Source organism: Cebus imitator, unplaced genomic scaffold (assembly GCF_001604975.1).
Source record: "Cebus imitator isolate Cc_AM_T3 unplaced genomic scaffold, Cebus_imitator-1.0 Scaffold15, whole genome shotgun sequence".
Taxonomy (NCBI): domain Eukaryota; kingdom Metazoa; phylum Chordata; class Mammalia; order Primates; family Cebidae; genus Cebus; species Cebus imitator.
In genome coordinates, this window is record NW_016107330.1 from 6,659,232 (window position 1) to 6,670,946 (window position 11,715).

At 55.7% G+C, this 11,715-nt stretch overlaps 1 protein-coding gene across 5 annotated transcripts in view; it reads right to left on the reverse strand.

The window, feature by feature from the left end:
• The window catches only part of ZBTB17 (zinc finger and BTB domain containing 17), a 36,168-nt gene that overhangs the window by 1,953 nt on the left and 22,500 nt on the right, over positions 1–11,715 (reverse strand). For 3 of the 5 annotated variants that reach the window (XM_017505184.2, XM_037730057.1, XM_037730059.1), the window contains 6 exons: positions 4,167–4,373; positions 2,664–2,852; positions 1,878–2,015; positions 1,438–1,563; positions 487–877; positions 99–399 (listed from right to left, as the gene is read on the reverse strand). In XM_017505184.2, the coding sequence (XP_017360673.1) occupies positions 99–399; positions 487–877; positions 1,438–1,563; positions 1,878–2,015; positions 2,664–2,852; positions 4,167–4,371 (1,350 nt within the window). In that variant the 5' untranslated portion in view covers positions 4,372–4,373. The remainder of the gene's footprint in view (positions 1–98; positions 400–486; positions 878–1,437; positions 1,564–1,877; positions 2,016–2,663; positions 2,853–4,166; positions 4,374–11,715) is intronic. The other 2 variants (XM_017505192.2, XM_037730063.1) reach the window with 1 other exon arrangement.

Consider the following 11,715-nt stretch of genomic DNA (forward strand, 5'->3'; position numbering starts at 1 on the left):
GAGCTCCTAGAGGCTGGGGCTGTGCTACCCCCCACCATATGGCATGCGTGGGGCTGCTGGGGGCTCCCAGGTGCTGGCTCGGGGAGGGGTCCGCACACCTGGTTGAACTTCTTGTCGCAGTGTGGGCACTTGTGCTCCTTGTCTGTGTCGTGGGTCTCCAGGTGACGCATCTTCGAGGTGGGGTCGGAGAAGGAGCGGCCACAGTAGTCACACTGGTAAGGCTTCTCGCGGCTGTGCACCAGCTGGTGGCGCTTGAGGTTGCCCGAGGTGGTGAAGAGCTTGCCGCAGTCCTCGCAGCGGTAGCGCGCCTCGCCTGAGTGCCGCTTCTTGTGCAGGTTGAGCAGGCTGATGAGCCGGTAGCTCTTCCCGCACTCCTCGCAGCCGTAGGGCTTCAGGGGGCTACGGGGCCAGAAGGTGACAGGGAGGCAGGGCTCGAGAGGCCCGGCCAGGCAGGGGCCAGGGCAGGAGGCCAGCCTGGGGCAGTACCTGTGTGTCTTTTCGTGGGCCTTGCACGCGGCCGGGTCAGAGAAGGCCTTGCTGCACTCCCGGCACGAGAAGGGCTTCTCCCCCGTGTGGATTCGGATGTGCCGCTTGAAGTTCCCTGTGTGCGTGAACTCCTTCCCACAGTCCTCGCACTTGTGGATGACGGAGCCGTAGGCCTTGGATTCCGTGCGGTCGCCGTAGGTGCCTGAGCGCAGGCCCCGGGCCTCGGTGCCAAGCTCCTGCCCCGAGTCTGTGCCTGCCGACTCCTCGTTCTCGTTCTCCTCGGGGGCCTGTCCGTTCTCCAGCTGGGGGCCCTCCTCCTTGACCTCGTCAGGCCCCGTGCCCTCCTCCTCTTGCTCCTCTTCCCCTTTCCAGGCAGGCTCCACCTCCACTTCTGTGGAGAGAAGGGCAGGCACGGAGTTGCCTCAGAGGGTATCAGGGCCTCGCACCTAGGCCTGGGTCTGGGACCCACACGCAGCCCTCTCTGCCTAAGCACCTGTCAGGGGCACCGGCAACATGTGGGAGGGACAGTAAATGGCACCAGCACTGGCCAAGGAAAACCCCCTGGGGGTCTATGACCTCGGTATTTGCCGCTTGGGGGACGCAGGTGGGCTGGCTCAGCCAGCTGGGGTGGGCGCTGTCAGCCGGCAGGCACTGGAGGGTTGCTGTGGGTAGCAAGGCACCCCTGCCCAGTGCTCAAAGCCGGGAAGCAGCAGAAGCTCCAGGGCTTGGAAAGATGTGCCTGTGCTCACAGACACATGGCTAGCATGGTCAGCCAAGGAACGACCTTGAGACTCAGGAACATGCGAAGACCAAGTGTGTCCGAAAGCTGGAGTGCGTGGTGGCTCCAAGTGGGACTGGCTGGAGGGAGGAGGGGAGGCCCCAGTGCACAGTGGAGGCAGGGCCCTGGGAGGATGCACCGGAGAGGGCCTGGTCCTGGCTGGGCGGGGCTACCTTGCTCCGCACTCTCCGACACAGCAGCCTCAGCTTCTGCAGTAGCCATGCCACTCGTGGGGTCGGGCTTGAGCTCCACAGGCGGCGGCTCCCGGGGCGCGTCGGCTTTCTCCGTCTGCTCTGCACCTGGGTGGGGGAAGCACCGGAGGCTGGATTGCTACCCTCTGTCCAGGGGTCGGATACCTCTCCTGGACCAGTGCCCTGGTGGTGGCTATGCGTGGCCCAGGAGGGGAGGCCCCAGCATACCCCTGGCTCAGGCTACTCGTGTCTGCTCTGGCTGGAAGAGACCCCTGGAACACACAACAGGCCATTCTGGGTAACACAAGCTCAAGAGGTGCAGGTGTCCATGGCACCTGTCCCAAGGCAGCCCTCAACTATCCTGTGCCCAGGCCACTGGGAGGTGACAAGGCAGCTGGCTGCATTCTCAGCATCTGACTCACCGCTGGCCGCACTCTGGGCCTGGCCGCCGCGCTCCTCCTTGAGGTCCCTGCTGGGGCCTGTGGATGCGCTTCGTCCTGCCTGCTCCAGCCTGCTCAGTGTGCTGGTGGCCGCCTTCTCTTTGGCTCTCTTGTCCCCTCCTGGAGATGGAACAGGGCAGACCTGCCATTTCCCACCATTTGGAGGTGTGAGGTGGCCCAGAACTTGGCTAGGTCTTCCTCATCCTCCCTAGGGTACCTCTAAGTAGTGGTTTGCTATTTTCATTAACCCAGTTATTCATAGGGCACCCACTCCATACCAGGCTGCTGGCTGGGCACCAGGAACACAACAGTGCTGGTTCATGCCAGTGTGGGACACGCAGAATGGTTGAGAAGGCAGACCTCACGTGTGCACTAAGGGAGCTGATCAGAGGTCAGCACTTGGAAAGGGAGGAATGTGGCTTCTGGAAGTCTCCAGCAAGGTACCTGGCCCACAATGGGCGTCTGAGGGCTTTATCTCAGCAGCTAAGGGGAGCAGAAGGAGGGGCTCAGGAGAAGAGACCCGCAGGAGGGGCTAGGAGCAAACTCTGCCCATGTGCAAAGGCACCAAACCAGGCACAGCTCCCGGGTGCTCTGCAGGGGAAAAGCAGACAGAGAGGCCACCCTCAGACCTGAGGCTAACCCTTGCCAGCACCCTTGACTAAGTCAGGGCCAGATGAGGAAACTGAGACACAGAAAGTCAGAGGCAGAGCCCACATCAAAAGCCAGGGCCTCTGGCCATCTGCTTGGTAGCAGGTGCCAATAACCTACCTTCTGTGGCCAAGGCCTCTGTGTTTCCCCTAGGGCTGGTGGCCGGCTCAGCGAGTGACTTGAGGGCATGGCAGGCCGTGATGATGTCCTGCATCTGGAGGAAGGTGGCCACGGCCAGCACATCATCCACGTTCTCAGGGCTCAGGCTCAGCTTGGCTGTGTACATAAACTCCAGCACCTGCCCCAGGCCTGCCGAGGACAGAACAGCTGTCACAGACCCACCTCAAGACCCAGCACTGGTAGCCTGCCTGCCACTCCACTCAGCAGCAAGATGCAGGGATTTAGGAACAGCGGAGTGGCAAGCCTGCATCACCCCATCTCCTGTGTGGGGAGGAGGCAGGTAACCTGGGGATCTCAGCACTGCCAACAGCCCTTGAAAAGAAGAGCTCACCGAGGGTCTGAATGTCTGCCCTGCATGGATAACAGGAGGTGTGAACACCTGTCCTGCATGGAGAACAGGAGGTGTGAATGCCTGCCCTGCACGGAAAACAGGAGGTGCGAACACCCACCCTGCAGAGAGGACAGGAGGTGTGAACACCCGCCTTACACAGAGGACAGGAGGTGTGAATGCCTGCCCTGCATGGAGGAGGATGGGCTGTGAATGCTGTCCACGCATGCAGAAAAGAAGGTGTGAATATGAACCCTGCACGGAGGACAGGGGGTATAAACGCCCACCCTGCACGGAGGACAGGGGGTATAAACGCCCACCCTGCACGGAGGACAGGCAGTATAAACGCCCACCCTGCATGGAGGATAGGGAGTATGAATGCCCAGCCTGCACTGAGGACAGAGTGTGAATGCCTGCCTTCAACGAGGACAGAGGTGTGAGGGCCCACCCCGCATTGAGGACAGATGGTTTGAACACCTGCCCTATACACCCTCTACTGCTGGGCTTCACCATGGAAGTGAAGGACACTCCGACCTGACTTTCATCAGGGCTCTGCTACCAAATCTCTGACTGACTGACCTCCAGGCCAGTCACTGACCTCTTTGGGTCTCAGTTTCCACCTCCATAAATTGGTAGAATAATATCTTCCCTGGGCATGTCATGCCATTCTGGGTTGGGAGTCCGAATCCAGGACCAGCTCCTCCTACAATCCCAAGGTCTTGCTGACACTGCTCCCAGCCCCCAGGCCTTCCCCATCACCTCTCCCTACACTTCTATTTAGCACTGAGGTAGATACTTCAGGACTGACTCAGCCAGGGAATACAGCCTGCCTGCTCTCTGCCCCTCCCAATGAGATTTTCCTGTGTTCACTGCGGCCTAGAGCTCATCATGAGCCCTTCCTGCCAGTTCTCCCCTTACTACTTCACCCCCAATCAAAACAGACCCCCAAAAGGTGGGAGGAACTTGGTACTGACATGCTCATGGCCTGAAGCCTGTGCAGGAGGCCTGGTGCACCCCACAGCCTGCAGGTGCTGCCCCTGGAGGGCCTGGCATAGCACAGGGCCAGCCACAGCTTCTGGCCCTCAGCAAGCTCAGCTCCAGCCCTGACGGGGTACCTGCCGCGTTACTGATGTCCAGGTGCACCACGTCCTTCTGGTCCACGAAGAGCATCTTGAAGTACTCGCTGCAGGCTGCCAGCACTGCTTTATGGGCCTTAAAGTGAACACCATCCACCACAAAGGTGCAGTCACAGAGAAGCCCCAGCTGCCGCTGCTGGTTCAGCTGTTCCAAGACGTGCTGGCTGTGCTGGGGAAAGTCCATGGCTGCAGAAAGCCAGAGGGCCCTGGGGTTAGCAAGGAGAAAGGGTGCCGGCCACACTCAAGAGTCACCCCTCAACTCCCAGGCAAGCACCATGGAGAAGACAGAGTTAAAACAAGTGAGGGCATTTCTGCCCCCAAAAGGGCAGATCCCTCCAGACACCCCACTGCAAGCCAAACTCAACCACCTGGCGGCTCTTGCATGCCTGGGTCTACTGGCCAAGAAAAGTGCCTCAAACCAAAATGCATCGGGCACCAACACGAGGCAGCTGCCTCTGTATCCAGCCTGGTAATGACATTAAAAAGCCAAAAAAGTGAATAAACATAAAACACTGATTACCGCCATGATTTAAAAAATGAAAAGACATGGTCACTTTAACATTTGTTACAAAAAGAATGCATGACAATCTTAGAATAGGGGACAGATGTTTCCATTGGACACGTTGGTCTTTAATAAAACTTTTCTATTTTGTTCTTATTTTTCACATTCTCTCATGGGCAGGTGAAGACAAGATGGTGTTTCATCACCCAGTGTTGCAGAGCTTGGCCCCTCTCAGGCTCTGAAGGTTCCCTCATCCCCTGCCGAAGCCCAGATCTCCCTCTCTTTCTGATTCATGGGCTTGGGGAACTACCTAGAGTTGCAGAGTCTTCTGACTTCAGAAACCTGTGTCCTGGTGGCCGTCTCAGGAGAAACAACAAACTCTGATCCTGACCCCAAGAGTGGCCGACCTGGCCACTTCTCTGTCAAGGGCCTCACTTCATGCCTGGAAATCCCACAAGTGAAAATGCTCAGAAAAATTCCGTGGCCCGGTGCCCGGCAGTCTTGAACCGCACAAGCTGTGACTAAGTATTTAAAACAGCTCTCACTCCCGCCCCCACACCACCCAGAGTCAGCGTCGAGATCAGCAATTGCCTAGGGAAAATAAGCAGGACCTCTTTTCTAGAAAGAACCCATTTCAGAATGTTTGAAGAGAAAAATCAATACCCACTGTCTGGGATCACATCAGACAGATTCAACTGGGCACAGCTGTCAAGTCCTGGCCCAGGCTCTGCTAAGGGCGGTGGGTCTCTGCCTACTCCTCCTCTTCTCCGAGGCCTGAGTCTGCACAGGGCTGCCCCTGCTGCTTCTGGGAAGGTGAGAAGGACACTGGGGCTCTCTGCCCTCAGTTTCAGCAGCTCTGCCCTGGCTCGAGCACTCCCCTGTGACATCAGCCTCTTGGGGGTGAATCACTGCTGCAGTTCTGAAGCCGCTGTGACCATGTATGGCTGTCAGGCTGTGATGTGCCGCAGAGGAAGCCACGCCCCTCCTGCCAGCACAGGTCTGCCAGCCTTGAAGGGCACGAAGGCCCCCTACCACGTAATGCCTGGGAAACTTTTCACAAATGGGAGTAATGTATCTGCTGAGCCGGGGGAAGTGATGCAGCAAACAAGCAGGGAGCGTGGCAGTGGCAACAAGCATGAGCCACTGCGCTGCAGCCTCCGAGCCACACGTTCAGCGTTGCTGCTGCTGCCAGAGACCCAGAAACAGCCGCTCCTTCCCCCGACACTGGCCGGCTTCAGCTCTCAGTGGCATTCCTAAATGGCTGTGGCTAGAGCCCTAAGTGTAAGCACTGGAGAGCCAGGGCCAGCACCGAAGTCAGGAGGTAAGGCCCTGGGGCGGCTGGTCCCACACCAAAGCCAGGGGGCTGGGAACTGCACACGGCCACCTGGTGCAAAGCCTAGAGGCCTTTCTCTCCCGTTCTTAGTCCCTGGAAGCAGCAGGGTCCCATTTGTGACCTGAAGGAACGAAAGGGAGAATCATGGCTGCGCTGCTCTTATGCGCTGGATGTGGGAGGCACCAGTGTCTGGCCTGTGGGTCAAGACCTGAGGGCACAAAGGGCAAGGTGGCCCTAGGCCACGTCAACCCTAGGCTCTCTTCTGGCTGTGGAAAAGGTCACGTGAGCAGACAGGTGTGTGGGTGGCAAGCACTGGGCTCAATCACTAGTCACCCCCATATAGCCCTAGCAGCCCCAAGTGCGGAAGAGGGGAACACAAGGGCCTACACAGGGCAAAACGCTTAACTGGGTTCAGAAGCAACCCAACTGGAACTTGCAAGTGAGGCCCAACCCTTTTCTCCTGGCTATATGCCAACTTCCTCACCTTCCCCAGGAGCCAACCTGACACCTGAGCCGGGAGGGAGGGTCTCCCAGGTGCTAAAACAACCCAGAGGTACAGAGAACCCTCTAGCAGGAAAACCATCTGACCTGCTGGGAAGATACATGTGAGAAAACTCCTAGCCAAGTGAAGGGACAGGATCAATCCGTCTTGCCTGGGGCCCAAGGCTGGGATGAACCACCCTGTGGCCACGTGCCCTGGGGCTTCCCACAAGTGCAGCCTCACCCAGCTATACAGCTGTCCTGGGCCCAGATGGATGGATGGATGGATGGATGGATGGATGAGCTACATAGATTTGATAAGGCACATTCCCTAGAGAATAAAATAGTAAAGGCCCTGAGGACAGGGTAGGTGGTAGCCCAACACCCCTCATGCCACCACCTGCCAAGAGAGCAGCTGTGTGCCCATGAGTAATGTTCTCCACCCCACACCAACCGCACTCTTCCCATGCAAGATGCCCGCCCAGCAGTGGGCTCCTCCCACACATGGGTGTTAGCAGGAGAAACAGGAGTCTATAACCCTCTGAGGCAGCTCCAACAGAAATGTACCAAAAGGGAAGAAAATAGGAGAGCCGATCATAAGAGGGAAGGAGGAAGAAGTAAAGATGGGCAAAGTAAGGGAAGGAAAGAAAGGAGGGAGGGAGGGAGGGAGGGAGGGAGGGGCCCTGCTCCCACAGAGAGATCAGCAGCAGCTGAAATGCACTCTCCAGTACAATCTGGAACTGGCCTCCCAGGGGTGCAAGAGCAGCCTGAGGGGCGCAGGAGGGGGTGTGCCAAGTGCTAAATGGTGTCACCTGCAGAACTGTGTCATTGTGGACTTTATAACTGAAGCCTCACCCTCATGAGGCAAGAGCGGCTCAGGGTCCCCCAGGCAGCCGGGAAGCTCGAACAGCCCCTCTCCCAAGGCCCGTGGTAAGACTCTGGGTCCTTCCCTCAGAGGGGCTGAGCTAGAGCTAGGCGGTCCCCCACCTCCAACCCACATGAACTGCTCTGGAGGGATCACCAGCCCGTGTCCTAGTTCCTTCCTTATCTGCTCCTCAGTGACAGGAACCCAGCAGGATGGCCAAGCTTGGATGGACACAGAAGAGGAGCTGGGAGCGAAGGGATGGGCAGCTCCCAGGAGCATCCCTTCCTGAGTGCGTGCTAGGAGGTGCTGTCTGGGGAGACGTTAACCACAGTCATCAGATCCACAGCCAGCCTGCTCCCCAGCGCCCCCAGGTAAGCAGGCACAGAGGGTGAAGAAATACTGCTCCCACCAGGAAGCCTGTCCCCACCCACCCTTGGAACGCAGTACGCATTGCTCAAGCACGAGTGTCAGGGTCCCTGGTCTTTACTTCATCTTGCGTCATGGGCGATAAATACAGGCATTAGTTCAAGCGACTTCTAAGGAAGACCCTAAAACTTTAGATCCACAGAAAATGCCAACAGACAAGACCACAGAGCCCAGCAGCCCAAAGTCCTCATTTTAGATGCAGACTGACCCGATCTCCCCCTTCCAAAGTCCTGGCTGCAATTGGGCACCTTTCCTCTGACGCCTCCAGTCACTCAGTTTTTCTCCCTGACCTCAGGTGTCAGAGCTGGGATGCTGTCCAGATGACCAAAAGCTTGGCTGGACACATGGCCCTGGCCTCCCTCACGAGGAATTCACTGGAGAACAAAAGAGTGAGGCACTGGGGACACCTGCACCGTGAGTCCAGACAGACAAACCAATGCAGCAAAACGGACACAGGCAACGCAGGGCCCCTCTCAGGATGGCCAACAACGCCTCTCCTGCCAGGGCCCACCACGCCTCCCATGGAGAGATGGTGTCTTTTTCCCTCCCGGTGGAACCTGGAGGGCCCAATGAGGACTCTGACATGGGGACTCTGACCATCAGGATGCAGGGGCTGTGCCAGTTTCAGACCTAAACCTAAAGAAGCCTGGAAGATTTTGCTCTGGCTCCTGGGAACTCAGCTGCCGAGCTGGAGGAAAGCCCAGCCTCCCGAGTGAGTGGGAAACGCATGGAGGGGCTCTGGGGACAGGGCACATGGGGAAGAGCAGGGGCCACTGACAGCACCAAGGCTCTGCAGTGAGGGACACACTTTCCTGCACCTCCCAGCCCACGTGCACTGCCCGCACGGCCTCAAACAACGCCTGGGGAGCAAGTGACTGCCTGTCCACCCACAAAACTGTAAGAAATACTGACCCACTGATGACTTAAACCACTGGGTTTGGGGGTGGTTTGCTGCGCAGCAAGAGATAACTGAGACAGACGGTAAAACTATAAAGCAAAGGAAGTGATTAAGTCAAAGGTTCAGGATGATGGTTCTCTCTAGATGGGGAAGGGCAAGCAGGGGACTTCTGAGATCTTGGAAGAGTTCTCTTTCTTTACTTAGAGTCCCCTGGATTTACTACTTAAACTCAATGTGTATATTTCATATACATTTAAATGAAAACATATTTCAATTAAAAAATATTTTTTTTTCGTAGAGGCAAGATTCTACCATGTTGCCCGGGCTGGTCTCAAACTCCTGGGCTTAAGCGATCTGCCTGCCTCAGCCTCCTAAAATGCCAGATTACAGGCATGAGCCACTGCACCCAGCCATTTTTCAAAAATTTTAATAAGAAAAAAGGTTCAGTTGCCAGACTTGATCCAGTCATGGCACAGAGTATGCAGGCCAAGGTTGGGTTGCTCCCAAGCATGATCCCCACCATGCTCGCCAGGGCTGCCTTGAGGCCCAGCATGGCAGCAAGGGTCAGAGGAGCTAAGAGGGCAGCCAAGGCTCCCACAGGTGGGATTCAGAAGGGCTGGCCCCAGAAAACACCACCCATTGCATCTGCCTTGCAGTTCCAAAGCACCACAGACTGCTGAGTAAGAGTTTCTGTTTGGGGTGTGAAATCTACTCTGGTGCCAAGTTCTACACTGCTGCCTCCACAATGCAGGGATTCCAGTGGCAGCTGAGCCCCATGGAAGCAGCAGAACCTCCGGGGACAGGTCCAGCAGGACCTGGGTCCGAGTTCCGCCACCCACCTGCAGGTGATCTCCAGGAAAGCTTCTCCAATGGCCAACAGGGCTAATGGTGTGATTTCCTTTGTGAGGGGATTAAATTAAGTAACATCTGTCAAGGCCCTGTACAGCGCCTGGCATATCGTGAGCACGCGCAGCAAGCTCCTGTTACCAGGAAGCAGACGTGCAGACGACAGTTTTGCTTTTGTAGGCCAAAGACTATCAGATGGGCACACTGGGTACCTTTGAAAACTATGTGGTGACTTGACCTTGTTAAGAGGTTGTAATCATAACCCATCACTCCTTCTAAATGCAATCTGGAAAAATCCCGGAGCACAATTAGCATGAAAAGAGGGAGGGGGTGACGGGAGGGGCACTGAGTGGAGAGAGATCTGAGTGATGGTCTCTGCTGGGAGGCACTTTACACTGAACTGTTAAACCCCAGGGGTGCTCCCAGGTGAAGGCTGGAGTGCGTGCCCAGAGTGCTAAGTAGCTCCACAGAGTACAGCTCCATCTCAGAGTCAAATGGGCACCCGCCAAACATGAAATATGACCCGGCTTATTAGCACGAACTAAACTACTGGCAGGGTTTCCAAACTGCCACAAAGGGAAGCCGTTAAGCCAGGAAACAACTAGCCTACCACAGAGAAACACTGATCTTCACAAACAGTCCTGGCTCCCAGAACAAGCTGCGCCCAGCTCTGAGCCTTGACAGATGCCTGAGGAACATCCAGGTGCTTGAGGAACCTAATGGCAGGTGAGGAGGATCACCACTGGCTTCCAGTTGCTCAGCATTCTCGATTTTCTAGAAATACAGTTTCTGTTGGCTCAACATAAACTTCCAAAGGAGCCAGGCATGGTGGCTCACGTCGGTAATCCCAGCATTTTCGGGAGCCAAGGCGGGAGGACTGCGGAAGGTTTGAGACCAGCCTGGGCAACATGGTCAAACCCCGTCTCTACAAAAAAAATTTTTTTTAATTACCTGAGTATGGTGGCACAACCTGTGGTTCCAGCTACTTGGGAGGCTGAGACAGGAGGATAGATTAAGCCCAGGAGGTCGAGGCTGCAGTGAGCTATGATTGCGCCACCGCACTCCAGCCCGGGCGGTGGAGTGAGACCCTGTCTCAAAAACAAACAAATAAAAAACCTGTGGCCAGGCGCGGTGGCTCACGCCTATAATCCCAGGACTTTGGGAGGCCGAGGTTGTTGACTCACTTGAGGTCAGGCGTTCGAGATCAGCCTGACCAACCATGGCAAAATTCCATTTCTACTAATAATACAAAATTAAGCTGAGCTCAGTGGCTCACGCCTGTAATCCCAGCACTTTGGGAGGCAAAGGTGGGCAGACCATGAGGTCAGGAGTTTGAGACCAGCCTGACCAACATGGTGAAACCCCGTCTCTACTAAAAATACAAAAATTAACCTGGCGTGGTGGCATGCGCCTGTAATCTCAGCTACTTGGGAAGCTGAGGCAGGAAAATCACTTGAATCCAGGAGGCAGAGGTTGCAGTAAGCCAAGATTACGCCACTGCACTACAGCCTGGGAAACAGAGTGAGACTCTATCTCAAAAAAATTTTTTTTAATAAAAACGAAAAATACAGAATTACCCAGTGTGGTGGCGCATGCCTGTAGTCCCAGCTACTCAGGAGGCTGAGGCAGGAGAATCACTTGAACCCTGGAGGCAGAGGTCACAATGAGTCGAGATCGCACCACTGCACTCCAGCCTGGGTGACAGAGTGGACTCTGTCCCCAAAAACAAACAAATAAAACTTCCAAGGAAATGGAAGTTCACATAAGGCCAGCCTTGTGAGCATGAAACCTACCTGCCCAACCCCACCAACCACCCCAGTTTGACAACACATTTCTCTGAATACAAGAGATGGCAGAGAAGCAAAGATGAACAGAACCAACCCTGCTGCCACTTTCCTTCTCAGCCAGCAAACACTCTTCTTAAGACTGGGTTTCTCAAACTTTTAAAATCACTTTCTCCTTTAGATAAACATACAAATCTCAGCCCCTCCCAACAACCTGACTCTGGTATTTCCCCTGGAGAGTGCCCGTTCCCAGCTTAAGAATCACTGCTATCTTCTACACAGTCCCACCAGCCAGGGGTTCAGCAGTATTTTCTGAAGTTTGTATTATTAAAAAAACAGACTTCTTTAAATCTTAAAAATGTCTAAATATAAATGAAATTTCGATGCTGACTTT